The 27,887-nt window shown below is 50.8% G+C and overlaps 2 protein-coding genes across 7 annotated transcripts; both read left to right on the top strand.

The window, feature by feature from the left end:
* Positions 1 to 165: 165 nt before the first annotated feature.
* Positions 166 to 11,403, top strand: C2CD2L (C2CD2 like). 4 transcript variants are annotated; one of them, XM_044929629.2, is made up of 15 exons: positions 166 to 1,180; positions 1,443 to 2,166; positions 4,157 to 4,252; positions 4,825 to 4,944; positions 5,108 to 5,218; positions 5,306 to 5,422; positions 5,520 to 5,631; positions 5,774 to 5,882; positions 6,791 to 6,855; positions 6,949 to 7,076; positions 7,166 to 7,340; positions 8,269 to 8,370; positions 8,515 to 8,651; positions 8,739 to 9,024; positions 10,315 to 11,403. In XM_044929629.2, exons 2-15 carry the CDS (start codon positions 1,813 to 1,815, stop codon positions 10,524 to 10,526), a joined length of 2,124 nt encoding a protein of 707 aa, XP_044785564.1. In that variant the 5' UTR covers positions 166 to 1,180; positions 1,443 to 1,812; the 3' UTR covers positions 10,527 to 11,403. The 4 variants fall into 4 exon arrangements, with proteins under 4 accessions (XP_044785564.1, XP_006078747.1, XP_006078746.1 ...); XM_006078685.3 differs by lacking the exon at positions 166 to 1,180 and having other exon boundaries at positions 1,269 to 2,166; positions 5,520 to 5,619; XM_006078684.3 differs by lacking the exon at positions 166 to 1,180 and having other exon boundaries at positions 1,277 to 2,166; positions 8,518 to 8,651.
* Positions 11,404 to 14,886: 3,483 nt separating this feature from the next.
* On the top strand, positions 14,887 to 24,914 carry LOC102393596 (histone H4 transcription factor). 3 transcript variants are annotated; one of them, XM_006078686.4, is made up of 10 exons: positions 14,887 to 15,009; positions 19,380 to 19,561; positions 20,919 to 21,148; positions 21,408 to 21,519; positions 21,718 to 21,870; positions 22,390 to 22,467; positions 22,554 to 22,674; positions 22,760 to 22,898; positions 22,991 to 23,115; positions 23,941 to 24,914. In XM_006078686.4, exons 1-10 carry the CDS (start codon positions 14,954 to 14,956, stop codon positions 24,356 to 24,358), a joined length of 1,614 nt encoding a protein of 537 aa, XP_006078748.3. In that variant the 5' UTR covers positions 14,887 to 14,953; the 3' UTR covers positions 24,359 to 24,914. The 3 variants fall into 3 exon arrangements, with proteins under 3 accessions (XP_006078748.3, XP_006078749.1, XP_006078750.1); XM_006078687.4 differs by lacking the exon at positions 14,887 to 15,009 and adding an exon at positions 15,867 to 16,080; XM_006078688.4 differs by lacking the exon at positions 14,887 to 15,009 and adding an exon at positions 16,096 to 16,522.
* Positions 24,915 to 27,887: the final 2,973 nt, after the last annotated feature.

Below are 27,887 nucleotides of genomic sequence, written 5' to 3'. Positions count from 1 at the left end.
GTTTGTGGTTTTGTTGCTAAGTCACATCTGACTCTTGCTATCTGATCGCCAGGCTCCTCTGTCCATGGGATTCTCCAAGCAAGAATATTGGAATGGGTTGCCATTTCCTTCTTCAGGGGATCTTCCCGACCCACGAATCGAACCCTGGTCTCCTCCATTGCAGGCACGTTCTTTACCAACTGAGCTACAAGGGAAACCTATAGTTTGAGGGATCCAATGATGATGCATGGGCAGGGCCACAGCAAGGTCACCCACACCCCATTCCTTAGAGTGAAATCTGGGGATGCCCCAGGCTTTCCTACACCTCCCATGGCTCAGGCACCCTGTCGCTAACCTGGCAGGTTCTGCTTAGCTCTGCAGCCCGACACTTTAAGAGGACATTGTTTACTTCTATGTGGTCATTGCTCAGACTAATGACTGGATTTGGGAGAGAGATACTTAACACCTTCCTGTTTACCTCTCTAAGGAAGGCCTGCCATATATATGTGAAGAAAAAGGGCCTCTTGGGGAATGGAGATTCCTCTGAATCTTTTTGTAGAATTTTCCTTCCCCTGCCTCCAGAAAGCAATGACAAGCCTCTGTCCTATAGGAATGGAATCCATCCCCTTACATCTAGGAAAAGGGATGGATTCTGAGGCCAGAGTGTACCTATAACATTTTTGGATGCGTGCTGAGATATCACATATTTCAGTCCTCTGGCTGAATCTATTGATAGTCCAGTGCTGCAGTGCCAGCTCCCTTCTCATTACCAACCCCTCTACACGTGCTCCTTAGGCAGAAGCTGTTACTATGGAAATACATTATTTTTAAAAACAGAAGCAGCCCCAGGCTTGGGAAGTATCTCCAGAACAAACCCACACGAGCAAGGAGGTTAATAGGGTGTCTCTTAGTCCTGGCTCCAAAGGATGGGAGTAGATGATGGGGGTCAATATTCCATGTTCTCAACCTCTCTCGGGTGGGTATCAGCTGGACCTCTGCCAGGCACTTCTGTCTAGGAGGGATGCCCTGCATCTACACACCCAGAGCCTAGCTTCGGCCAGGAACCAGGAAGCTGCGGAACCTGGGTGTGTTGGGATAAGGGGTTGATGCTATCCACAGGGAGTACCTCCTTTTTAACCCCACAGGCGTCCAAACTATGGAAAGCTAAGGAGCGTAGGGGAAAGCAGAGGCGGCCATCTCTGTGAGTGCAGTTACTCTTGCTTACTCTTACCTTGAGCTCAGGGGAGCAGGAGTACCCCCGATTCCAGGATGGGGCGGGGTAGTTAAAGATCCCGCCTATTTCCCACCCAGGAACCTCCTCCCCGTTCCACTCCTCCTCCCACCGTCTTACCAAGCTGGAGTTCCCGGCTCCCTAAGCCCCTCCCCCGCGGGTGCGGCTCCTTTAAGGCAGGGTGGGGGCGGGGGGGCCGGCCGTGTTGTCAGTGTCAGCTCTGCGCACGCAGCCCTCCGGGAGCCGGTGCCGGCCCGTGAGCCACAGCGTCTCTGCAGACGAGTCTCCGCCCGGGTCCGGCGGGGCCCCCGCCGTGGGAGGAGTCGGGCGCTGGCCGGCGACTAACCCGGGTCGCACTGGCGGATCAACCGAGGAGGGCCCCGGACTACGGAGAGAGGGACCCCGGCGTCGCGACCCCCCAGGAACCTCCTCTCCTCGATCTGTGGCACCCCTAGTCCCGGGCACCCAGCCCCGGAGAGCCCCCAATCCCGCGCGCCCAGCCCCGGGGGAGCCCGCCCCCGCCCCGCGGCCCGCCCGGGCCATGCTCCCCCGGGGCAGCGGCTGAGCCTGAGCTGGAACCGGGACCGGAGCCCGCGCGGAGCATGGATCCGGGTTGGGGACAGCGGGACGTGGGCTGGGCAGCCCTGCTGATCCTCTTCGCCGCCTCACTGCTCACCGTGTTGGGCTGGCTGCTGCAGTATGCCCGGGGCTTGTGGCTGGCGCGGGCCCGCGGGGGCCGGGGCCAGGGACCCGCCTTCGCTGCCGAGCCCGCCGTCTCCCTGCGGGAGCTGGGCGTGTGGCGCTCGCTGCTGAGGCTAAGGGCGACTCGGGCCGGCGCACCCGAGGAGCCAGGCGTCCGGGGCCTTCTGGCATCTCTCTTCGCCTTCAAGTCTTTCCGGGAGAACTGGCAGCGGGCTTGGGTGCGAGCGCTGAACGAGCAGGCCTGCAGGGATGGGGTGAGTTGGACAGGACCTAGATGGTCCCCCCACTCTGACTTTTTTTTTTTTAAGAGGAAGGACTGCTCAGGCCAGGAGGACCGTATGGGGGTGGGGATCAACTGAGGAACCCCGTGGCATCTCCTCCCCTCTGGGGTCAGAGAGAAGGGTGCAGGTGTGCCTGGGCGTTGTGGAAATCCAGCTATATCCCAATTTTCTATTCCTGTGGTCTAGGTACTCTCTGGCTCCAAACCGGTGCACAACTTGCTGTTCTCATAGCAACACTAATCCCTGTGTCCCAGGGCACTTCCGCCTAGCCTGGGTGCTGGTTGTGTGTGGTGGTGGGGTGGGGGGGGGGGGGGCAGTGGGGGGAGAGCAGGGCTGGCAGGAGTAGAAAAGAGACAGGTGCACCTGTGACAGAATCTGCTTGGTCCTCTTGCCACCACACCCAGTCAGCACTTCATGCCCCAGATCCCTGGTGTGACCAGGCAGGTCCCCGAGAAGCCTGAATCCCACCCACCCCCCATCCCTCAGTAATTTTACTGCTCCAGTCTAACACATCCTTCTTCATGCTCCCTGCCATGTCTGTGTGGAAGGAAAGGTGTTCAGGTGGAAAGGAGACTGACAAGCATGGCCCTCCCAGCACATGAGCCTAGAGCAGTCCCTTGAGGGTCAGTCACGAACCAGCCCAGCCTACTTCCTCCCATTGCACCACCAGCAGCTGGCCTCCTAGGAAGTGGGGCAGGAAGCATGGTCATAAGACTGAGGTGGGAGTGGGAAGTGAGACCTCCTTGTCTTGGGATCCCCACTCATCTTGGCCTTCACAGCCTATGAACCGCCTCGCTCAGAGGGTTCTCCATTTCCAGCCACCACTAGTTGGAGGGCTTCACTCAACTAGCTGCCCAGATGCCTGGAAACAGAAGTAGACACACAAGAAATTGCTCTTCCTCCTTCACCCAGCTGACCAGAAAGCCAGATGGCATCTGTCAGTCTGCACCATGAACTCAGTCTTCCACCCAGCTCTCCCTGTACCTTGTTCCTCTGTCAGGACTGACTCCCCAAGACGACTGACTCCCCAAGACAGCTGACTCAGCTGGACATTAGCCTCCCTTGGAGGGGGTGGGGAGATTGGGGTTCTAACCATCCATCTCCCTTGGCCTGACCTTCGGACAAGACTGCTACAGTAGCAGAGAAGTTGGCTTTCCCCGGTTTGCCAGGGAAATGAGCCCTGTGGATTTGTTTCTGTCTGTGCCCAGTCTGTGCCCCCTCCTCAGTTCTTCCCATCCTGCTCCCTGGATGGGGCTGCAGCAGTTTGCTTCAACTACCGTGGAAGAATTAGGAAGCTCTTACAACACCTAAGCTAAGCAGCTTTCTGCTCCCTAATGCCACCTTGCTCTCTGCCTTGAGGAATTAGCCAGGTCCCTGGCCGCTGAGCCTTCTGAGCTTGCTTTTCTTCCCAGTTCCTCTGGTAAAGTTCCCCAAGGCCATGCTGAGCTAACCTTCATCTCCAAGAATATGGGTAGAGTCATACTCCTGTGCCTCCACATCCCATTTAGCTGGTAGAAGGCTTAGTTCTTATCTTTAAGTGGCTCTACCGCTTTCACCCTTGGCTCAGCCGTGTCTCTCCCTGCCCAGCTAGGATATATAGGTGGCACCAACACCTTTATTATTTTTTTTTTTTTCTATGCACACCTTTCTTCAAGGGTAGGGAAGAAGGTGGGGGGAGGAGGAAGGCTCCTGGCATTCAAGGAGGAATGTAGGGTCTTCAGCTCAAGGTGATCTGGTCTCTGAGGTGGTCTAGCTCCCCAGGTCTGCCTCACACCTGCAGACCCCTGAAGAGGTGGGATTCAAAAGAAACACTTACTGTCCTAAAGCTCTGAGCCAAGGAGGGGCCAGAAGCCAGCCTGCAGCTGAGGCCTCTGCAGTGCCAGGGCCTAGCCAGCAACTGAGTAGGTCAGCCCTGCGGGGGCAGCTCCAGAGACCTGACCCTATGCCCACATTACTCTCCCAGAGCTCCATCCAAATCGCCTTTGAGGAGGTGCCCCAACTCCCACCCAAAGCCAGCATCAGTCATGTGACCTGCATAGACCAATCAGAGCGCACCATGGTAAGAGTCTGATGGGTTCTGCCTTCTTTAGGACTGGGGTGGGGGCTGATCCTGAGTTCCCTTTACTCTAAGGGTTCTAACCTGAAGTCTGTGAATGCCTTAGGAATCCCAGAATTGGCTTCAGGAGGTTGGAGAATCCCATTGAAGTTACAGGCCAAATGTAGTACTTGTGTGCATATATGCATTTTTCTGGAGGATTCTGAATTTTATCATTCTTTTATGGATTTATGACCACTCCAAGGGCTTCCCTGGTGGCTCAGTGGTAAAGAATATGCCTGTAATGCAGGAGACTCAGGTTTGATCCCTGGGTTGGGAAGATCCCCTTGGAGAAAGAAATGGCAACCCATTCTAGTATTCTTGCCTGGGAAATGCTATGGACAGAGGGGCCTGGCAGGTTACAGCCCTTGGGGTCACTAAAGAGTCGCAAAAGAGTTGGACCCCCCAAAAGGTGATTCCCGAGGGAAACTGGAGAGGGGTCTGCTGACCCACTCTCAGGCAGGACAGGGCAGGGCCGAGGTGAGCATCTTCCTCCATGCCTGACCCTCCTTGCCTCCGTGCCTTGGCTGTCTCAGGTGCTGCACTGCCAGCTCTCTGCTGAGGAGGTGATGTTCCCAGTCTCTGTGACCCAGCAGTCCCCCGCTGCCGTCTCCATGGAGACCTACCACGTCACTCTGACACTGCCACCAACACAGGTGGAGGGGGTGTGGGAAATGGAGTTGGGCAGGGGGCGGGAGGTTCAGCTGCCTCTGCCTTTTCGGTTTGGTTCCTCTCTAAGATGGAATTTGGGAAGAGAGGGTCCTAGGGGGTTGGAGGAGTCAGGCAAGTCAACCCAGTCCCTTTGTCCCTTGTACACAGTTGGAAGTCAACCTGGAGGAAATCCTTGGCGAAGGCCTGCTTGTATCCTGGGCCTTCACTGATCGCCCAGATCTCAGCCTGACGGTGCTTCCCAAGCTGCAGGCCAGGGAGGTAAGGGGGAAGGGCTGGAGAGAAGAGACAGAACAGGGAGGGGGAGGCAGAGCTGAGGGCCTCACCTCCTTGTTCCCCTCCCCACAGAGAGGTGAGGAGCAAGTAGAGCTCTCTACTATTGAGGAGCTGATTGAGGATGCCATAGTCAGCACCCAGCCAGCTATGATGGTCAACCTCAGGGCTTGCTCTGCCCCTGGGGGCCTGGTGAGTAGGCACTCAAAGCAAATAGTTTGCGTGCATGTTGTCTCCAGGGTACTGTGTTGGGATTCTTACAGCTCTTTTTACCTCCTCCTGCTCTTAGGTTCCCAGTGAGAAGCCACCCAAGGCACCCCAGGCCCAGCCATCCATCCCCAGACCTATCCGGTTATTCCTAAGGCAGCTTCGAGCATCTCATCTGGGAGGTGAGCTGGAAGGTGAGAGCCAGAAGCTTCTGGTGGGCTACCAAGGCTGTGGCTGCAGGCATTCCTGGCCCCTCTGCCCAGGGTATGACCTCTCTACTACTCAATGGCCTCTCAACTTGGATATGAGCATTTTTACGTTTCTGGTTCCTCACAGGCACTGGGGAAGTGTGCTGTGTAGCTGAGCTTGACAACCCCATGCAACAGAAGTGGACCAAGCCCACGAGGGCTGGGCCTGAGGTGGAGTGGAGCGAGGACTTGATATTGTAAGGAGTGACTCCCCAGCCCCCACCCCTGCTTCCACGGGTGGACTGAGATCAAGTCCTTCCAGCAGAGTCCTGACATGAATCAGCTGTTTTCAGCTCTTAATTTTTGCTGTGAGCCTCTATTGTATGCCAGGCCCTGGCCTAGTCCCAAGGGCTACAGACATGACCAAGATGCACCTACCTCAACCCTGAGTTGATCACCGGCTCAAAGCAGAGACAGATGTACGTCAAGGAGATGGTATAAGTGCTCCAGTCCAGGTTTATAAAAAGTGCCATGGGTGTGCTTAGGTGAGGGAGCTTAATTCCACAAAAATAAAGATAAGAATAGGCTTCATGGAGGAAGTGGCATTTAAACCACACCTTTGAACAAAAGTAGGATTTCAACAGAGTGTGAGAGACCAAGGGTTCATGGCAGAGGGAACAACTTGAGTAAAAGAAAAAGAGGGTGATTCAACATAGAGAGAGACTGGAAAGGCAGGAACCAGGAATATCTGAATGCCCAGCTGAGGAGTATGGTCCCTGCTCAGCCCCATCCCATTTTCTAAGGAAGAGTCTGTATTTGGAAGCATATTGGAGCACTTGTTCCATCTTATTTACATCCATCTCTCTCTGCCTCTGGGCTTCCCAGGTGGCTCAGTGGTAAAGAATCCGCCTGCCAATGCAGGAGATGCAGGTTTGATCCCTAGGTTTTGAAGCTCCCTGGAGGAGGGAATGGCAACTCACTGGTTTTCTTGCCTGGGAAATCCCATGGACAGAGGAGCCTGGAGGGCTTTCCTCCATGGGGTCGCAAAGAGTCAAACACAACTGAGCATACATGCACGCAGTCTGCCTCTGGCCTGAAATCAATTCAAGGGTGGATTCAGTTTGCTAATCTTCCCCCTCTCTGCCCCACCTCTTGTTGGCCACAGGGATCTGGGCCCCCAGAGCCAGGAGCTGATCCTCAAAGTGCTGAGGAGTAGCAGCTGTGGAGACAGTGAGTACGGGGCAGGAAGGAGCACCTCTGGGTGGGTGCTGAGTGGGGCTGCCTGGTCATGGACTCAACTCACAGTGCCACCCCTTTCCCCAGCTGAACTCTTGGGCCAGGCCACACTGTCTGTGGCCTCCCCTTCCAGACCACTGTCCCGAAGACAGGTGTGCCCACTCACCCCTGGGCCCGGGAAAGCCCTGGGGCAGGCAGCCACCATGGCAATAGAGGTGAGACGCTGCCCCCGGTGGGGAGATGGGAAGACTCGGGAGAAGGCCAGTCCTGAGGCCCTGCCTCTTTCCTCTTTCCCCCTTGGCAGCTTCAGTATGAGGAGGGTTCCCCCCGGAACCTGGGCACTTCCACCCCCTCGACTCCACGCCGCAGCATCACACCTACCAAGAAGATTGAGCTGGACCGGACCATCATGCCAGATGGCACCATCGTCACCACAGTCACCACTGTCCAGTCCCGGCCCCGGGTAGATGGCAAATTAGGTAAAGAGGAGGAGCCTGGGAGTCCAGCTCTAGCCAGGGGCCCTGGACTGCAGATCCGTGGCAGGACAGGGAGGGGGCAAAGAAAGCCCTAATTCCAACTCCTCCTGTTTTCTGACCACATCTTCCATACCGCCTCTGCCTCTCTCAAACTTTCCCTTAAAAGTGAATGTTAAGGCGCTCAGTTGTGTCTGACTCTTTGCCACCCCATGGACTGTAGCCTACCAGGCTCCTCAGTCCATGGAATTTTCCAAGCAAGAATACTGGAGTGGGTTGCCATTTCCTTCTCCAGGGGATCTTCCTGACCCAGGGATAGAACCCGGGTCTCCCTCATTGCAGGCAGATGCTTTACCATCTGAGCCACCAGGGAAGCCCTAAACTTTCCTGTACATCTATCCATTTCCCTAACTAGCCCTCTCCCCTTTAAGCCTGGACCTACCAGCCCCCATGACAGTCCTCATACTTCCACCTCCCCAAGTTCCCCTCTGTCTTTTCACACGTCTGTCTTCTTCCCTTTTCCCAGCCCCAGCTGCCTAATTGCCCCTCCCTCACCCCTCAACCTCTAGCAGCCCGTGGGACCCTCCAACAAACCCAGTGACCTCAGTGGCAATTCTCCTACTCCAGGGCCTCTCCATGACATTTGTCCCAGCTCTATGGGTCCCATGGCATTTCCCCTACTTCCACTGGACCCCTATGCCATCTCTGCACACTCTCAGTATTTTCATGCCCTTGGTGGGCCCCCTGCCTCTTTCCCACACTCCTATTGGTTCCTGTGGTATCTTTTTGTCCCCATGGCATCTTCTTAGTCACCCCTGTGATTAATCATGCCTTAGTCATGAGTCAGCCAAAGTCTGCCTCTCAATAAAGACAGTAGCGGGTGGGGGCCACTCTAAAGCACCTCCCAGCTCACTGACCCTCCCCCACCCACCAGACTCCCCCTCCCGCTCCCCGTCCAAGGTGGAGGTGACTGAGAAGACGACGACAGTGCTGAGTGAGAGTGGTGGCCCCAGCAGCACGTCCCACAGCAGCAGCCGTGAGTAGGGAATTGGGAAGTGTGAGTAGTGGTTGACACCAGAGTCCCGGAGTCAAAAACCACTTTGGGTGGGGCACAGGAGTTCAAGTCCAAGAAGGAGCTGGGGAGGAGTCAGGTTGCCCGTCTTCTGTATCCGTCATCCAGCAGGGGAGAGCCACCTTTCCAACGGCCTGGACCCTGTAGCAGAGACAGCCATTCGCCAGCTGACTGAACCCAGTGGGCGGGCAGCCAAGAAGACACCCACCAAGCGTAGCACACTTATCATCTCGGGTGTTTCCAAGGTAACAGGGCTCTGGGGAAAGGAGGTGGGCTCGGGATAAAGCCCTCATGGGTCACTGTTGCCCATTAAAACTTGTCCTTCCTGCCAGGTGCCCATCGCTCAGGATGAGTTGGCACTGTCCCTGGGCTATGCGGCATCCTTGGACGCCTCAATACAGGATGATGCAGGGCCCAGCGGAGGTCCCTCCTCACCTCCCTCAGACCCCCCAGCCATGTCCCCAGGACCCGTAGATGCCCTCTCCAGTCCCACGAGTGTCCAGGAAGCAGATGAGACAACACGTTCGGACATTTCTGAGAGGCCCTCCGTGGATGATGTTGAGTCGGAAACAGGGTCTACTGGTGCCCTGGAAACCCGCAGTCTCAAGGATCACAAAGGTGGGGTGATATTGGCAGCCCCTCCTTTTTCAAAAAATGTACTTATTTATTGTGGGGTTATGCTGGGTCTTCGTTGCTGCATGCATGCTTTCTCTAGTTTCAGAGAGTGGAGGCTACTCCTTGTTGCAGTGTGTGGCCTTCTCATTGCGCTGGCTTCTCTTATTGTGGAGCACAGGCTCTAGGCGTGCAGGCTTCAGTAGCTGCGGCTCCCAGGCGCTAGAGCTCCAGCTCAGTGGTTGTGGTCCACAGGCTTAGTTGCTCCAGGGCCTGTGGAATCTTTCTTGACCAGGGATCGAACTCATGTCCCTTGCATTGGCAGGCGAATTCTTAAGTATTGTGCTACCGTTGTCCCACCCCCACCCCTCTTTGATGCCCAGTTTCATCACCTGGGTCCCACTGGACACTTAGGGACATGGGAGCCTCAGGCCAGTCTCCTCCTTCCTCCTCCAAGGGATCATCAGAGTTCCCAGCCTGTTTCAGCCACGCCAGAGTAGAGACTGGGGACTTGCTGCCTTGGGTCTTAGCTTGGATCTAACAGGCGTGGGTAATAAGAGACGCAAAAGTATTTCCCTTTTTTAAAAAAACCTGTTTTTCTCTCTTCCTGGATCTAAGAGCATATTTTCCTTCCCTTATTCTTTTCTTCTCCCTTTCCTTTCATTCTATACTCTCCGCTATAGGAAATCCTTCCCTAGGCCAACCCTAGGAGTGTCCCTGTAGCAGTGACACGGTCGGTACATACCTGTGGTATTTCTAATTTATAAGATTGTAGGACTTGCCCCAGATGTCCTCCTCCCTCTGCCAGTGCGTCTTTAACTATTTTAACTATTTATGACTTATGTCTTTAACTATTTATGATTTAAGCCTGCATCACTTCTTGGGATAATAAGGGTCCTAAGTCCAAAGCCTGCTCTGTAAGCACCTTTCTCATTATATTGGTCTTGAATTTACCCCTTTAAAGTGTTCCAGACACACTGCTCTTTGCTCACATCCTGGAATCTAGTCAACAATCAAGGTCAACCCACTTTGTCACTTTGTGATTTTATAGGCTTTTAGGAACACCTCTGTTCAGCTTTTTTCTTTCTTTAGTAAAGAGGCCCAACTGTCTGTCTGTCCTCACAGAGTAGCCAGCCCTGGGACATTCCTCCTCAGGAGTGCACATAGAACCCCACGAGCGCCGCCATGTTTTTCGCAGGAAGGGCATGTCTTTTCTGTTCCATGCCTTGGACCCCTTCATGCTCTTCCATGCTCTGCTCCTCACCTCGCCCCTCAGCCTCCCCTCTCCCCCCACAGTGAGCTTCCTGCGCAGCGGCACGAAGCTCATCTTCCGCCGGAGGCCACGTCAGAAGGAAGCTGGTCTGAGCCAATCACACGATGACCTCTCCAACACGGCGACCACACCCAGCGTCCGAAAGAAGGCTGGCAGCTTTTCTCGGCGTCTTATCAAGCGCTTTTCCTTCAAATCTAAACCCAAGGCCAATGGCAACCCCAGCCCTCAGCTCTGAGGGCCCTGTTCACCCTCTGAGCTAGGAGAGAGCCGGAGTCCTCTCAGCCCTCTCCCCACATTCCCTTCCATTCCCCTCCCTGGATTCCCAACAGCCTGGGCCAGGGAAGCCCCCCGAGTTCCAGGAAGGCCTGTCCACCCTGGGCTGTGGGGCCAGCTGGAAGGGTACTTGCAACGGGAAGCGTGTGAGAAGTGGACACCCGTTGCCAAGGACGTAGAAGAGGGAATGGGTGGCTGGGAGCAAGAGGAGGCTCTGTCCTGACACTTGTGGGCATTCCTCAGACCCGTTTGCCTGCTGTTGACACCCACCCCCTCAGAGGAGTCCCAGGGTGCTCAGCAACTCAGATGATCCTTTCTCCCTTATTTATTCTCTTTTCTATTTATATGTGTGGTCCCAGCCCCTCAGTGAACAGTGGATAGAGGGCATCTCTCCCAGGTGACCCTTCTCTCCTGTCCCAGGAGGGTTGGCAATTCTCTTTGGGATGGGGCTCCCACACCTCCCTCAGGTCCCCACCCCAACCAGCACCAGTGTCTGCCTCTGAGGACATTGGCAGCTCATAGAATGCCGGGCCGGTGCCCGGGATGGGGGGCAGGTACTCCCCACTCCCTGCCTCCCCTTCTGCTCCTCATCCCTCCCTCCCCATTTATTACCGTTTTTGTACTTGATGCCTTCTCTGTGAGCAGTGGCTCTGTTGGAAGGAGGGAGCCAGGAGCCTGCTGGGACGCCTTCCCCAGAGAGACGGCTTTAGGAGTTTTATTTACAGACTGTGTGATGATGGAGCAAGAGCAGGGTTGCCCCTCTGTATAGTGGGAGATGATGATGTCCATTGCTGTGTGATGGCTTGGAATTTAATTTATTAAAGTCAAACTGGAGTTTATAAACTGAATAAATGGTCATCCTTTGAAAGGCAAATGAGGCTGTGGTGTCGAGTGGGAGGATCAGAGATGGGGACCCATGTGGGGTAGGTGACACGTACATTGGGTCTGTGAAGTTCTTGCACAGAGGGAGGGACATGTGAGAGAGAATGGGAGCACAGTGTCTTTGAAAGGTCAAGTTGTAGTGGTAATTTCAATCAGGAAGAAAAAAAGCTTCAGCTAGTACAGGCATCTTCATTCCCCTTCCTTGAACAGGCTGCTCCTCCTAGAATATAGGAGAGTCTGGAGTAGAGGCTCTGGATCTAGCCTGGATCTGAGTCCCAGTTCCACACATAATTATCTGCATGACCTTGGGCAAATTATGTCACCTCAGAGTGCCTCAGTTTTCTCATCTGTAGAGTGGGGACTGTGATTAATAGTAGCTAGCGTTTGGTGTGGTGAGAAGTAAATGAGTAAAGTGCTTAGAACTCAGCTGGCATACAGTCAGCACTGAATAAGGGTGAGCTGTTGCCTCCGAAGAGACAGATTGGAAGGGGGAAGTCTCGTAAGGGTTTCATCACAATAAAAAGTCTCTCACTCCTAAATGAGGGCAAGTTTCAGGTGATTACGACACTAGTAAATTCAAGGATCCTGGTTCCTGTTCTCCCAGACCTTACTCAGGGCTTGAAGCAAATAAGCTGCTGCAGGGTGTCAGACAGAGCACCGAACCAGGGGCAGAAAACCTGGGTGTACCACAGACCCTGCAAGTGACCTTGAGAAGTCCACTTCTCCTTTCTGGACCTCAACTTCCTCATTTCTAAAATGAAGAGTGGCCGAGATAATCTTCCAGGTCACTCTAGCCTTGACATTCTGACTAATCTATATCACAGAGGCTTTAAGGGTACCTGCCTTTGGGGAGTCAGCTTGGAGTTGTTAATATTCCCCCATGTTCCTGTCCATACTAGCCAGAGAATACGGAACATTTTGAAAGGGTGGCAGAATATGGATATTTGGTTCATTTACAGAGGGAAAGTGAAAGTTGCTCAGTTGTGTCCAGCTCTTTGTGACCCCGTGGACTATACTATACTTTATTTTCTTGGGTTCTAACATAACTGCAGGTAGTGCCCGCAACCATGAAATCAAAAGACACTTGCTCCTTGGAAGAAAAGCTGTGACCAACCTAGAAAGCATATTAAAAAGCAGAGACATTACTTTGCTGACAAAGGTCCCTCTAGTCAAAGCTATGGATTTTCCAGGAGTCATGTATGGATGACTTTATAGTCCAACTATAAAGAAAGCTGAGCATGGAAGAATTGATGCTTTTGAACTGTGGTGTTGGAGAAGACTCTTGAGAGTCCCTTGGACTGCAAGGAGATCCAACCAGTCCATCCTGAAGGAAATCAGTCCTGAATATTCATTGGAAGGACTGATGCTGAAACTGGAACTCCAATACTTTGGCCACTGACTCATTGGAAAAGAACTGACTCATTGGAAAAGACCCTGATGCTGGGAAAGATTGAAGGCAGGAGGAGAGGGGATGACAGAGGATGAGATGGTTGAATGGCATCACCAACTCGATGGACATGAGTTTGAATAAGCTCTGGGAGTTGGTGATGGACAGGGAAGCCTGGCATGGTGCAGTCCATGGGGTTGCAAAGAGTTGGATACGACTGAGCGACTGAACTGACTGACTGGACTATACAGTCTATGGAATTTTCCAGGCCAGAATACTGTGTAGCTGTTCCCTTCTTCAGTGGATCTTTCCAAACCAGGGATCAAACCCAAGTTTCCCCTATTGCAGGTGGATTCTTTACCAGCTGAACCACCAGGGAAGTCCCAGAACACTGGAGTGGGTAGCCTATCCCTCTCCAGTGGATCTTCCCGACCCAGGAATCAAACCAAGGTTTCCTGCATTTCAGGCAGATTCTTTACCAGCTGAGCTACCAGGGAAGCCCAATTTGTATGAGAGATATGCCAAATTCTAGTCATCAAAACTCAAAGAGATTTATCAAGCTCCTTCCCCTGATCTAAGAAATGAAACTCTCATTTGTTCACAGAGGAGCAGTTTGTTTATCAACATGACAAGACAGCCAACACACTGAACTCAGAATTTCACGAGAAATTTTTTTTTGATGAGAGGGCAGGTATTCAGGTTCCAACTGGATCTGTGCATTGAGTTGTTGATGACTGGAAAAGTTAGTTTCCAGTGCTGAGCTGCCCAGTGCAGTCACCTATTTTGTAGTGAAGAAGAGTCTCATCACTTTTCAAAAATAGAGATTTAAAAAATGAACTCAGAGGAAACACAAAACATAATTCAACTTATCCATTTTCTACTTTCAGGAGAGATCCAGAGTTTTTGATGAGTATGAATTATGCTTCAAGGTCTTGCGGCAGCTTTTGAAGAACAAATCTCAGGATGTGTCTTGAATTATCCAGCCAAAATTGTGGCCTGTTTTCAAGAGAAGCAGATTGAGATGGAAGTAAACTATGCTAGACAGCAAAGCACTGTCTCAAATTTTGGAAACGTGTGCATTTCAGAGATATCCTGAAATTTTTTCTCTGTAAAAATTGAGTCTATGCAGCTCCGTGAATGAGTTTTTCTTCAGGAATTGCTAAATTAAAGCTAAGAGCCATCTATGGTGGTTTAATCCTGAATTAAAATATGGTTGGCAATTTGTGAAGTATTACTAAAGCTATGTGCTTTTGAATGAATAAAGTTGATAAAACACTTTTGTTACTCGAATTATATTTTAAAACCCTTATTTTAAAATAGGGACAAAATTTAATCATGGTTAGTAAAAAATTTCATGCACAAATTTCTGATTTTCTTGTGACTGCTATTTTTAATGGCATCTTTAAGTTCATTTTATTTATATTGAGCATTTAACGGGTTTTCTGATTTTGTAAACTATATAGGCTTATATTTAGGCTAGAAAATATAATATCAGTCCTAATGAAGAAATGGCAATCCACTCCAGTGTTCTTGCCTGGAGAATCCCAGGGACGGGGGAGCCTGGTGGGCTGCCGTCTCTGGGGTCATACAGAGTCGGACACGACTGAACCGAGTTAGTAGCAGCAGACTTAGCAGCAGCAAGGTACATAATTTTTAAACAAATATGTCTTGGATGCTTACTGAGTTTCAGTTACTAGGCTAAGCAATGGGGTTATAGAAAGTCACACACACACACACTCCCTGTCCTCCCTCACTGAACTGAGTGAGTCAGTGCAGAATGCAGACAAGTTCAACAGGCAAATACAATATAATGTGTGCTCAGTCATGTCTGACTCTTTGTGGCCCCATGAACTGTAGCCTGCCAGGCTCCTCTGTCCAGGGAATTTTTCCAGACAAGAATACTGGAGTGTGTTGCCACATTCTCCTCCAGGGGATCTCCCCCATCCAGGGATCCAACCCTCCTCTCTTGCCTCTCCTGCATTGGCAGAAGGACTCTTTACCAGTAGCGCCACCTGGGAAGTGTGATGGAGCTGTAATAGGGAAACACAGAAAAGGGATGTCCAGGAAGATTTCCAGGGAAAAAAAAAAAAAAAAAAAGCTGCTTCTTTGAGACCAGAAGAATGAGTAGGAATCAGTTCTCATCAGTTTCACAAGATTGTTCCAGGCCGAGGAAACAGTAAGTACAAGGCAGCAGAGGAAAGGCGGCTAGGTGTGGTGGGGAAGCTGAAAGAAATCCAGGGCTGGGGAGCAGAGAGTGAGCTCGAGAAGCACTCAAGATACGATGGGGAGAAGTATGCAGGACCCAGATGCTGAAGGGTCCAGAGAGCCTCAGTATGGTTTGGGGCTTTGACCGTTTAAAGCAGCGTGGTGGTTTGATCAGATTTGCTCTCTGCAAAGATCACTTTGAGAGCTCCGTCGAGAATGGTTTGGAGGGAAGCAGGAGTGACCGCAGGGAGCCAGTTGGGTCAGTGTAGACATCCGGGATGGACGTAGCTAATGGTCAAGAGATAGGACTGCGAAGCTCAAGAAAGGGTGTGTGTGTGTGTTGGGGTGGGGAACTTGAGGGATCCTGTGTTAAGGGGGCAGAATTTATAGGACTTGGCAATGGAATGGATATGACGTGTGAGGGAGGAATCAGACATGACTGCCAGGTTTCAGGAGTCGTTCACTGAGACTGGTAACAAAGGAGGCAGAGTTGTGGGAGGAAGAGAAGATGGCATAAGGAATACTGATATTTAAGAAACAGGAAGATTAAAAAGGTGAAGGACCCCCAGTTTGGGCCGAGCGGGGTTCGTTGTTCTGGGCACCGAGCCTCCGACGCCTTTTCCTCCGCCTCTTCCACCGCCTCTTCCTCTGTCTCAACTCCCACGCGGCCAGCTGGAGCTGTAACCAACAAGAGGGGGGAGACACCTCTCGGCTCACAGCCCGAGCTCGGCGCATGCCCAGTGGGTGCCGTGCGCCGAGCCTGCGCAGTCGGGGAAAATCGGGCCCTAGGGAAGCCTGCCTGCACTTAGCCTGCAGACCGGCGGCGTTCGTAGCGCTACCTTCCCGCGCGGCCCGCTGCCGCTCACTCCCGCCCCTTCCGTGTTTTGGTCGCGCACGGGTTTCGTCAGTCGCAGCGGCGATTGGCTGTTAGAGGGATTTGAGAGCGACGATTGGCTGTCGTTGGCCGTCACTCAAGTGCCCTCCCGGAGACGGTGCGAGGTGGGAGGGGAGCTGAAGAGACCCGGGAGCTGACTGACGGGAGGTAAGCAGGGGATGCCGGGGATGGCGGGGCAGCATCGGTCTGTCCTTTGGGCAGGCTGCCGAAGCCAGGCACTTTTCCGGTCGCTTCGGCGAGGCGCTCTCTTGCTGCTCGGCCACCCTGTTCTGCCTGGCGCCTGCAGCGCCCCCAGCTCCCAACCCGGACTTACTTTCCAGTCTGGGGCTTCGTTGCAGCTGAAGCACGATCGCCGCCACGCCTTAGGGGGAAGCCAGCGGGGCTGAGAGGGGGAGGTTTCCCCGCCCGAATGGTCTCCTTCCTTTTCTCCGAATTCTACCTGTGCTCCAGGGGCCCAGTCCCCACCGCTAAGGGCAACCTTTCCTGCTTAGCCTGCCGCCGCGGTTTCTCCCTGTCCAGCTCCCCTCACCGGGCGCTTTGTTTTGGTTGTTGTTTAAACACGTCAGAATCTTATCTCTTCGGCCAAATTGTGAGTCCTTAGAAGGTTCCAGACCTTGATCCCTCTTTTCTTGCATACCATTCAGGGTTCATTCTCGGTGCCTTGCGTTGCAATTTATACTCAAGTATTTGCTCGTTGCTTCTTTCTGTGATTCCCTATGAAAGGAAGGGTTAGGAATCCTTCGGGTTTTCCTTTTGTTGATCTTTTTGTAGCATTCGTTCTTAGATCATCTAATTTTTAGAAGCAAGGATACGAAGAGCCAACACTTGTTGAGTTAGGCTAAGCATTTTAATATCCATTATGTGTTTTAATCCATAAATCAATTCAGTGAAACAAGCATGATTATTCCCGTGTTAATAATACATGGGAAACCCGGGCTTAAGTAACTTGCCTAAGATCACAGGGCTAGTAAATGTTGGAGCTTTCTAATCATATATAAGTCGATTCCCTCATCCACTGCTGTGATATTAATATCCTGTTTTACATTTAAGGAAACAGGTTCAGAGAAGCTAGGTGATTTTTGCAAAAGTAAAGTAATGTTATAGATTTACTTGAACATTAAAAGAGCTCATAGTAGGTGTGTGCTGGCTCTGCAGTTAGAATGAAGAGAGCACAGACCAGGCTTTCTAGGAGCTCACAGCTTATTAGAGGAGACTTACAAAATAGCTACTCAATAAAGCATGCTTTGGGTATTGTGTATATGGATATGACGTCTTTGGTGAGGAGGGAATCAAACATAAAAAGGTAAGACAGGCAGATGGAGGAGGAGAATGGAGTCATGCTCCCTGGCTTTGAATTCTGTTTCCATCACTTCTTAGCTTTGTGATCCTGGGTAAATTACTTAACCTATCTGGGCCATTTCCTCATCTGTAAAGTGGGATAATCAGGCTGTCTACTTCAATAGGATTGTTGTACTAATGAGTTTTTATAAATATAAGAAACTTAGAACAGTGCTTGGCATATGCTTGCGTGCAGGCTTAGTCGTGTCTGACTCTTTGCCACCTCATGGACTGTAGCTTTCCAGTCTCTTCTGTCCATGGAATTTTCTAGGCAAGAATACTGAAGTGGGTTGCCATTTCCTTTTCCAGGGGATCTTCCCAACCTGGAGATCAAACCTTCATCTCCTGCATTGGTAGGTGGATTCTGTACCACTGAACCACCAGAGAAGCCCAGGTTTCTTATACCCTCTGTGCGGCTGTGTGCTGTGCTTAGTTGCTTAGTCATGTCCAATTCTCTGAGACCCCATGGACTGTAGCCTACCAGGCTCCTCTGTCTGTGGAATTTTCCAGGCAAGAATACTGGAATAGGTTGCCATTTCCTTAAGGCTTCCTTAAAAAGGGGTTTTTGGTACTTCCCTGGTTGTCCAGTGGTTAAGACTCCATGCTTCCAAGGCAGGGATTACCTTTTTGGTCCCTGGTCAGAGAACTAAGATCCCACATGCCATGAGGTGTGGACAAAAAAAAGGGGAGGGGTTCCTTTGGTAACCAGTTAGATATAGTAGGTTCTTATACTTGTAAGTATGAAAGATTTTATGCATTTTGTATTTTCTGGGGTTTTCCCCTTTCGTTGTGTACCAAAGTTCTTTTTCAGAGTTCCCACCTCTCTCTGAAAGAGAGCAATACCGCACTCCCTTCCTGGGTACCACAGTGAGAGTTGGTGAGAATCCTTAAGGAGGTGATGCTCAGGGGACAGAGTCAGGGCCTCTTAGTGTCTTTTCTTCCCCCAGAGATTTTTGTGTGCAGTGTCACCTGTCATTCTGTGTTTTGTTTTAATGAGGAAAACTATCCTTTTATTGTTCCTCAGACTCTGCTTCTGGAGGCCCCATCACAACTGGGCTGCTGAGTTAAAGGGCAGATTTCTAGGCCTAACCCCAGCCTTCCCAAATCTGAATCTCTAGGGCAGGAGCTGGAAACCTCTGCATTTGTGTGCATATTAAAGGTTGAGAACTTCTTGTTTTTTATTTAGCTTTCTTCAACAAATGTTTATTACCTGCCTAAGTGTGCCTAACACTGTGTATACCCAGTATAAACTGGACAGGCACTGCCTCTTAAGTGAAATAGAATTGACATTTTTGTTCAGAGGATATTAGGGCAGTGGTGAAGTAAAGCACCAGATAGGTTAGGCAAAAGGAGTATGTGTGGCACTTTATAAGTCTGATGGAGTACTTACGATGTGATCCAGTGAGAAATAAGGAGCTTCTAGGCTCATCTGTGTGCATAAGAAAAATGTGGACTTTGGAGTCAGCCTGACCTGACCCTACCCCTGGTGTGTGATCTTGAGCAAACCAGTTAACCTCTCCAGGCCTTATGCCCATATCTACAAATGAAATTAAAAACAGTACTTCCCTCATAGGATGGTGTTGGTAATTAGATGACACAATGTGCTTAGTAGGTCCTTGGCATATAGCAGATTAAAAGCAGAAGGGTTTGTTATCCCCATTCTGAAAATAAGGGTGTTCAGGAATAGAAGGGTTAAGCTTACTTGGCCAAGGTCACACAGCTAAGTAGGTGGTGGACAAAGGAGTCTGAATCTGAGCTCTGGGTCTTCAAAGTCATCTTTTTGAACCTGGGCATTGTTCTGCCTTTTGTAGGAGTAATTCCTTCTTGATCGGTTGCTCTGAAGCACCTTGAAAAAGTGTCTGTTAAAGTTCTTAGCTCAGAGCCTGGTACATGCTCAATAATGTCAGTTTGTATTCTCCATTCCCAAGAACACCAAACAGCTTCCAGGGGTTTGAAGAACTGCTACTCTGTCCTTACTGAAAAAGCACAGCGTTTCTCACGGGTCACTGAAAAACATCTCTTGGCTCCAGGCTGGCTGGCTGTCCCGTGTTAACCCCCAGCAGCACTTGGGTGGAATACGTACAGGTGCCGATTTCTTCCTCCTCTAGGGTGAAGGCCATGCCGCCGCCTGGGAAAGTTCCCCGAAAGGAGAACCTGGGGCTGCAGTGTGAGTGGGGGTCCTGTTCCTTTGTGTGCTCGGCCATGGAGGAATTCTGTGAGCATGTCACTCAGCACCTGCAGCAGCACCTGCAGGGCTCCGGGGAGGAAGAAGAGGAGGAGGACCTGCTTGGTAAGGAAGCAGGACACAGGAATGGGAAAGAGCTCAAGGGATGGTGGAAAATCTGACTCTCCTTGCCACAGAGGGAGAAGGCAGCCAGTGAGAGTGGTGGTTTATTTTCCTAATTGTGCTTTTTTTATTTGTTTATAAAAACATTGTAGACTCATTCTGGAAAACTCATTCAGCAAGAATATGTGGAATGAACCTTTCCTCTTGCCATTAAAAGTCAATTAACAACAACAACAACAAAAAAAAAATAACAACAACAACAAAAAAGTCAATTAACTGACAGTACTTCAGTGAACATTCTTTTTGACCTCTCTCTGCATGTATATATATAAATTAGATAGGATTTTACTTTTTTAAAAGGATCATATTGTACAAGCTGTTGGCAGTCTGCTTTTTTCACTCTCTGGCAGTGTTTTTATTTATTTATTTATTTTTTACTGTGAAATGCAGTAAAATTTAGCAATGCATTTTATGTCACAACCCTGTATAGAGAAGTTAAGAAATACTAAAAACAATCCTTGCCTTGATTAAATTCTCTCTGAATTGTTCTATTTTGTTCTCTTTAATTAAAAAGAAATTGTGATTTGCAATCCTCTAAATTGATTTCACTACCCACTAATAGGTCATAACACAGTTTGAAAAAAACTTTTCTACAGAAGGTATAGAGACAGCACTCCTTCCCCCACCTCAAATTCCATTTGAATCTAGTGACTGTAACCTATAACTAATAGCTTCAGAAGCAAGTAATATTTATACAGAAGGGAAATTAGGTGATTATTATATTTTTAAAAGTAGCTACTTTTCAAAACAAGTAAACCTATATAGAGCACTGAAAATTTGGTGCTTAGAGAGATAGGAAGTAGACTGGAATAGCTGATAGGCCTTCCTAGAGAAGACTGATCTTGGGCAGAATATGGGGGAAAGAAAGACCTATGGTTTGACAGGAAGGAGTGGGAGGCATCCCGGGTTCCTCAGGGAACAGCAGAAACTCCAAGCCACAGTAGCAAATGCCAGCCACACCTGCTGTGTCTGAGTCACTGGCACTGGGCTGTGCACACACTGTCTCCCTGCCTAGACCATGCTTCCTCTCCACCTGGTTGTAGCTTTATATTTATGCATGTGATTATTTTGATGTGTTTTTCTTCCTGACTGAAAGCTGTGCAAGGGTAAGGACTGGGACTCTTTTTGTACTCGTTGTTGTATTCCCGGTGCCTGGCACACAATTAGTAGTTGTTAAATGCTAGCATTTGCTAGATGAACTCCTGGTATACCAGGTCATCCCAGCCTGGTCCCTTGCTGCTAAGTGGGAGGAGAGCTTTGGAAAGTCATCAGTCGCTTCCTTCTAAACCCCTTTTTGCAGAGGAAGAATTCTCCTGCTTGTGGCGGGAGTGTGGCTTCTGTTCTCCGGACAATTCTGCTGATCTCATCCGCCATGTCTACTTCCACTGCTACCACACCAAGCTGAAACAGTGGGGACTGCAGGCCCTGCAGAGCCAGGCTGACCTCAGCCCCTGCATCCTGGACTTCCAGAGCCGCAACCTCATCCCTGACATCCCCGACCACTTCCTGTGTCTGTGGGAGCACTGTGAGGTCAGCAGACAGAGCCAGGAGTAGGGATGGAGAGGGGTTGGGGATCTTATCTCAAGACTCCTTAATCCTTTCTGGGATACGCTGTATTCCTGAAGTTCCTGCTAGTAGCTTTCCTTCATTTCTGGGTAGCCCCTTGCTCAAACTTTCCTATCCCCACCAATTAATTTGGGAGAGAACCAAGAAGCCCCCCTCTGGACACCTGGGAGTAGGAGTCCCTCCACCCATCCTCAGTCCTTACCCCAAGTTGCTCCTGGCACAGAACTCCTTCGACAACCCCGAGTGGTTCTACCGGCACGTGGAAGCGCACAGCCTGTGTTGTGAATACCAAGTAGTTGGCAAGGACAACAACGTGGTGCTCTGTGGCTGGAAAGGTAGGGCCACTCCTTAATTTTTGGCTTCTAAAGAAACTTTGGGGTTGCTAAGGGACCAGAGCAGCTAGGGGTAGGACCAGTCCTGCAGGGCAGGGTTGGCTGCTGGCTGGAGAGACTTGGGGGTAGCTGGAGAGACTTGGGGGTACAGACCCTACTCTGGGGGTTTGTGGCTGGACCTGACTGGGCCTTCCTTCCCAGGCTGTACCTGCACCTTCAAGGACCGCTTTAAGCTTCGAGAGCACCTCCGCAGCCATACCCAGGAGAAGGTGGTGGCCTGTCCCACCTGTGGGGGCATGTTCGCCAACAACACCAAGTTCTTAGATCATATCCGTCGCCAGTCCTCGTTGGATCGTAAGCGATTGAAGAAGGGGCATAGGTGCAGGCTGTCCTACTTGGGGTGGTGGCTGGGGGCACGTTCTCAGGAGAGGGGGCCCCTGAAGGTATCTGCAGCTTAGCCATATCTGTCTTGAGGGCTCAGTCACCTGGCACAGTCTCTGCTGATGGGGACTCATTAGAGGTTGTCACTCCATGCTTACGCTGTGCCACGGCTCTTGTCTCAGTGAAGCCTCGCAGTGGCCCTGTAAGGTAGGCTTCTTATCCCCCGTTTTTGCAGATGAGAAAACTGAGGCTCAGATTAAATCACTTACCTGAGATCACACTGCTAGTAAGCGGGCAAGCCAGAATTCTAATTCAGGTTCTCCACTCCAGGTCCCACGCTCCTTCCATGATACTGGGTCCATCCATAGTTCCACAAGCTCCCCTCTTCTTGGGTGGTTTCCCTCTGCCTGGGGGGGTTCCCCTCTCCCAGCATGCTCTCCTCCTCTCTGCCACTGGCTGTGCTCCACCTGTCTTCTGCCTGACCCCCTGCAGAGCAGCACTTCCAGTGCTCTCACTGTTCCAAGAGGTTTGCCACAGAGCGGCTGCTGCGGGACCACATGCGCAACCATGGTGAGTAGCTGGCCACCGCCGTCCTCCGGGCCTGCCCTCCAGGCTTCCGCGAGCTTTGCGGCCACAGCCTCCTCTCTGCCCCTCAGTGAACCACTACAAGTGCCCTCTGTGTGACATGACCTGCCCGCTGCCCTCCTCCCTCCGAAACCACATGCGCTTCCGCCACAGCGAGGCCCGTCCCTTTAAATGTGACTGTTGCGACTACAGGTAAGAGGAGACGGGGCGGGAAATCACGAAACCTGGGTTCCAGGATTCCCCACGCTTTCTGATCCTTCCTGGTCTTTCTTGGCAGCTGCAAGAATCTGATCGACCTCCGGAAGCACCTAGATACCCATAGCAAGGAGCCAGCCTACAGCTGTGATTTCGAGAACTGCACCTTTAGTGCCCGGTCGCTCTACTCTATCAAGTCGCATTACCGAAAAGTGCATGAAGTGAGTGGGGCTGATGGTAGGGAGGGGCCGGCAGAAGTGTGGGGGGTGCCTGGGGCGGGGGGAAGCTGGCCTCACTCTCCCCTCCCCACCAGGGGGACTCAGAGCCGAGGTACAGATGCCACGTGTGTGACAAGTGCTTCACAAGGGGCAACAACCTCACCGTGCACCTTCGCAAGAAGCACCAGTTCAAGTGGCCCTCAGGGCACCCCCGCTTTCGGTATGTCTCTCAGCCTCCCCCTGTACCCGGATTTCTGTATTTTTTTCTTCATACTTTTCAGCAATTTAAAATCCTTGAATTTGATGGTGCTCTGATGTCCACTATCTCCATTTAGGCTCAAGGAACCTCCAAAATATTGGTGGGGCAAAGAGTATTTTTCTAATTTTTGAATCCAGGGAACAATACCAAACCCAATAAATGATCGCAAAAGCCCTGCAGCCAGAACCAGAGCCCAGAGCGTGAACCCAAGGGTCCTAATGAGTAGCTTCATGGCCTTCTCATAAATCCTTTGACAGTCCTACTGTCCAACATAGACAGTTCCTCTCTCTTCTCTCCCCTCCCTTTCCTATTTTTTTTTAAAAATATTTATTGGCTGCATCAGGTCTTGGTTGCAGCACACGTGATCTTCATTGCAGCCCTACTGTGAAGCCTTCTAGAGAGAAGTGCAGGCTTCTCTCTAGTTGCGACGTGTGGGCTCTCTAGTTGAGGCGCATAGGCTTAGTTGCCCTGTGGCATATGGGTTCTTGGTTCCCCCACCAGGGATTGAACCCCCATCCCCTGCATTGGAAGGTAGGTTCTTAACCACTGGACCACCAAGGAAGTCCCTCCCTTTGCTTTCTGAGTAAAGAGCTTTCTTGCCTTTTCTTCTAAATCTTATACAATAAAGACTTTTTTTTTTGTCTTTAATACCCATCACTTAGAATCCCAGGGCTTCTTCCCTCCTGTTGTCCCTTACCTCGCCAGTCTATAGCCTGTGTCTGCCCCCCGTCCCCGCCATGCCCCCCACCCCTGCTTGCTATACCCTCCGTGCTCCTCCTTCACCAGGTACAAGGAGCATGAGGATGGCTACATGAGGCTGCAGCTGGTTCGCTATGAGAGCGTAGAGCTGACCCAGCAACTGCTGCGGCAGCCACAAGAGGGCTCAGGCCTGGGAGCATCCCTGAATGAGAGCAGCCTGCAGGACATCATTCTGGAAACAGTGCCCAGGGAGCCAGGACCCCAGCAGGAGGCTGAAGAGGAAGGTGGGGGCGGTGAGGGCATAGCCCTCCCGGCCTCTCAGGACACGTCAAGCCCTATCATCCACGTGGTGAACCAGACCAACGCCCAGGGCGAGCGGGAGGTCGTCTATTACGTGCTGTTCGAAGCCCCGGGAGAGCCCCCACCCGCCTCTGAGCCCCCCTCGGGGGGCGTCATGGGAGAGCTTCAGGGAGCAGCTGAAGAGCCAGAAGTCCAGATGGTGTGAAGGCTGCAGGCCCCCACCCTTGCTACCTCCAGGCCCTGGAGTCTGAGCCAGGCTGGTGGCAGCGCCCCTAGTGGGCAGCCCTTGTCAACGGATGCCTTTAGGAGTGATGCTGAGAGTAGCGTGGTCCACTCTGGAGCCAGCTTGCGTCACTCAGCGGGCTGAGGGACGTCCTTTTTCTGCCAGTCCACATTCTTTGGTGGTCCTGAAAAGTTTTGATTCTTTGAAGGGGGGCACCCTGGTTGTGTGTGTGTGTGTTCCTGTAGAGAGGGCTAGTGTCAGGCTTAAAACCCTAATCCCCTAGACATGCTAGAACAGGGATGGAAATCCATAGTCAGCTCACATCCATTCCTGTCTGTAGGGGTCCTTGGGCCCAGGGGTGCCAAGGAACTGATCCCTCCAAGGGCCCTTTCCTCAAAACCAGCCAAGGCATTTCCCTCTGAATGGTTCCTCTTATAGCCCCAAGGACTTTCATGGTTATCCTCAGGGATGGGATTAGAGGCACTGAGTTTGCGCATAACAATTGTTTTTGGTAATAAAAGAAATGTGTGGGCCGTGACTCATTTCTTCTTCCTTATGTTTGGTGGATTAACTAGGCAATGAGGAGATGCTGCTGCCCAGAAGTGGAGCAGAATAATTAGGCTTGTTTCCCTTTTCAGTGACTGGGGTTTGTTTTGTTTTTAACTGTCCTCTTGTTCCCTGCCTCTCTCCCCCTCACCCCACCTTTGGTGAAACTTCTCCATTTCCTCTCGGAACATCTACCGAGATGGAGGTCCCAGGCATAGGCCAGCCAGTGGGCAGTAGAACACTGGAATGGACGAGTGGAGCGCACCAGGGAGACGCAGCACCCGACCATGACCGTTCTCAGTGCTGGTTAGGGCCCAGTGCTTCTGGGGCAGGGGTTCTACAGAGGCGGCTCTGGGGGTGGGGCGGGGGGTGGGTGTGAAAGGCCCTAGGGAAGAACAGGTACTTGGAGTCCCAGAACCAAGTTAGAAAGGTATGTGTCTGAAGGTGTGTTTTCCTGAAGAAAAGGGTATGTTTTTTCAGTAGATTCTTAAAGGGGTTGGAAAATTTCAAAATATGAACCATTTTTTTAGGCCTGTCTAGTCACATCTTCCGGAGAAGGCAATGGCACCCCACTCCAGTACTCTTGCCTGGAAAATCCCATGGACGGAGGAGCCTGGTAGGCTGCAGTCCATGGGGTCGCTAAGAGTCAGACACGACTGAGCGACTTCACTTTCACTTTTCACTTTCATGCATTGGAGAAGGAAATGGCAGTCCACTCCAATGTTCTTGCCTGGAGAATCCCAGGGACGGCGGAGCCTGGTGGGCTGCCGTCTACGGGATCACATAGAGTCAGACACGACTGAAGTGACTTAGCAGCAGCAGCAGTCACATCTTCGGAGAAGGCGATGGCACCCCACTCCAGTACACTTGCCTGGAAAATCCCATGGATGGAGGAGCCTGGTAGGCTGCAGTCCATGGGGTCCCTAGGAGTCAGACACGACTGAGCGACTTCACTTTCACTTTTCACTTTCATGCATTGGAGAAGGAAATGGCAACCCACTCCAGGGTTCTTGCCTGGAGAATCCCAGGGACGGGGGAGCCTGGTGGGCTGCCATCTATGGGGTTGCACAGAGTCAGACACGACTGAAGCGACTTAGCAGCAGCAGCAGGAGAAGTCACATCTTAGCACTCTGTGTCCACTCCTAGAGTCTCTGCCACTCTCAAGAGATCAAGGAAATACTCTCAGGGGTCTTGGATGGGCAGGAAGCTATCCCCCCTTCAAAAATTAAATGTAATTCTTATTACAAAAACGTACTTTTTTGTGTGCCTGTTGCTGAAAGAATTCAGGAAGAAAAGTCAGTTAATTCCATCAGCCATTTACTGAGTTCTTCCTCTGTGAGTTCAGGCACTGTGACAGGTGCTAAGGATACAAAGATGGATAAACGCAGGCAGGACCTGCCCTGGAGGGACTTGCGTACAGAGGTGAGGAAAGACCTAAGGGAGTGGCTGGTCAGGGTTCATTGAGGAGACTCAAAGAAGGAGCTGACAGTATTACTTGGGCAAGGGCTCAGGAAGGGCTTCGGCAAAGAAACGAATAGTGCTACCATCTACAAAGGGGTGGCAGGTTATTCCAGGCATAAGCGACTAGGTCTGGAATTTAAAGAGGGACTTTGTGGTCTCGAGCACTGAGGGCCGTAGGTTGTAGAGAGGAAGAAGACTGGGAAAGAACACAGAGCCACCCAGAAGGACTGCATCAGGATTTAGAATGGTGATTCTGGCCACGATGGGAAATGAGAGAGCAGGCCGGCCAAAGTTAAGGGGTTGCTGCAGGAATTCAGGCGGAAATCCTGAGGGCTTTAAGGTCGAGTTAATGTAGGTGTTCATTTGCCTTTGCAAGAGCCCCTTCAGGAAACACCAATGTGTTCACCGTATACAAAAATAAACTCAAAATGGGTTAAAGACCTAAATGTAAGACCAGAAATCAAAATTCCTACAGGAAAACAGGCAGAACACTTTGACGTAAATTGTGGCAACGTATTTTTGGATCTGTCTCCTAAAGTATAGGAAACATAAGTAAACAAGTGGGACCCAATTTTAAAAAGCTTCTGCATAGCAGAACTAAACAAAATGAAAAGACAACCTACAGAGGGAGAGAAAATATTTGCAAGTGATACTCAAAAGAGTATCCAAAATATATAAAGCAACTCATGCAACTCAACATCAAAAAGAAAAAATTAGAAATTGGGCAGAAGTGAATAGATATTTTTCCAAAGAGGACATGCAGATAACTGTTAGGGAAATTAAGGTGGAGGAAGTCTTGTTCAGGTTTCAAAGACAAGAAAGCAGAGCAGGCCTCTGACCTTGCTTATGACCTGCCTTAACCCTGCCTTGACCTTCCCTTGCCTGTGACATTCCTGCTTATGAATGCACTGATTGGTACCAGTAAGGTGCATGACACTGTAGATAAGATAGAGATTGAATCTTGAAATTCTCTTGAGCCCTGAGAATCGGGCCAACTCCCCAGGACCTGAAAAATTTCATAATTCACAAGATAAAAATAGCTTTGTAGAAAGATTAAAAACTAGAGCTGCATTTTTCTTGTAAACATGATGTCAGTTTGAAGCTTGGGATTATAACAGGGAGTCCCCAGAATTGCAATCTGAAGTCTTGCCTGTGGGTGGATGCACTGCCTGGGACCTTTTCTCAGTTGGGACTCCAGATTGCTGTCACACACGATATTGCAGTGCTGTTTGGATGTCAGTCCAGTTCAGTGATGTATGTGCTGTTACTCTCCTCTACTGTTTCTATTCTCTTTTCTTTTAATGGTTGTATATTGAAAGCAAGTTAGATATGTCTCTATTAAATATTACAATTATTTATTTGTGTATAATGAGTGGTTACTTTTGTTAAGGAATCCTTTGAACCTGAAACGAAACTTAACAACTTTCAGCAAAACAATAGCCAACAGGCATATGAAAAGATGCTCAACATTGCTAATCATCAGAGAAATGCAAATCAAAACCAC

The sequence above is a fragment of the Bubalus bubalis genome, chromosome 16 (assembly GCF_019923935.1).
Source record: "Bubalus bubalis isolate 160015118507 breed Murrah chromosome 16, NDDB_SH_1, whole genome shotgun sequence".
NCBI classification, from domain to species: domain Eukaryota; kingdom Metazoa; phylum Chordata; class Mammalia; order Artiodactyla; family Bovidae; genus Bubalus; species Bubalus bubalis.
Note: the sequence above shows the minus strand (reverse complement) of the source record. Positions and strands in the feature narration are given on the sequence as shown.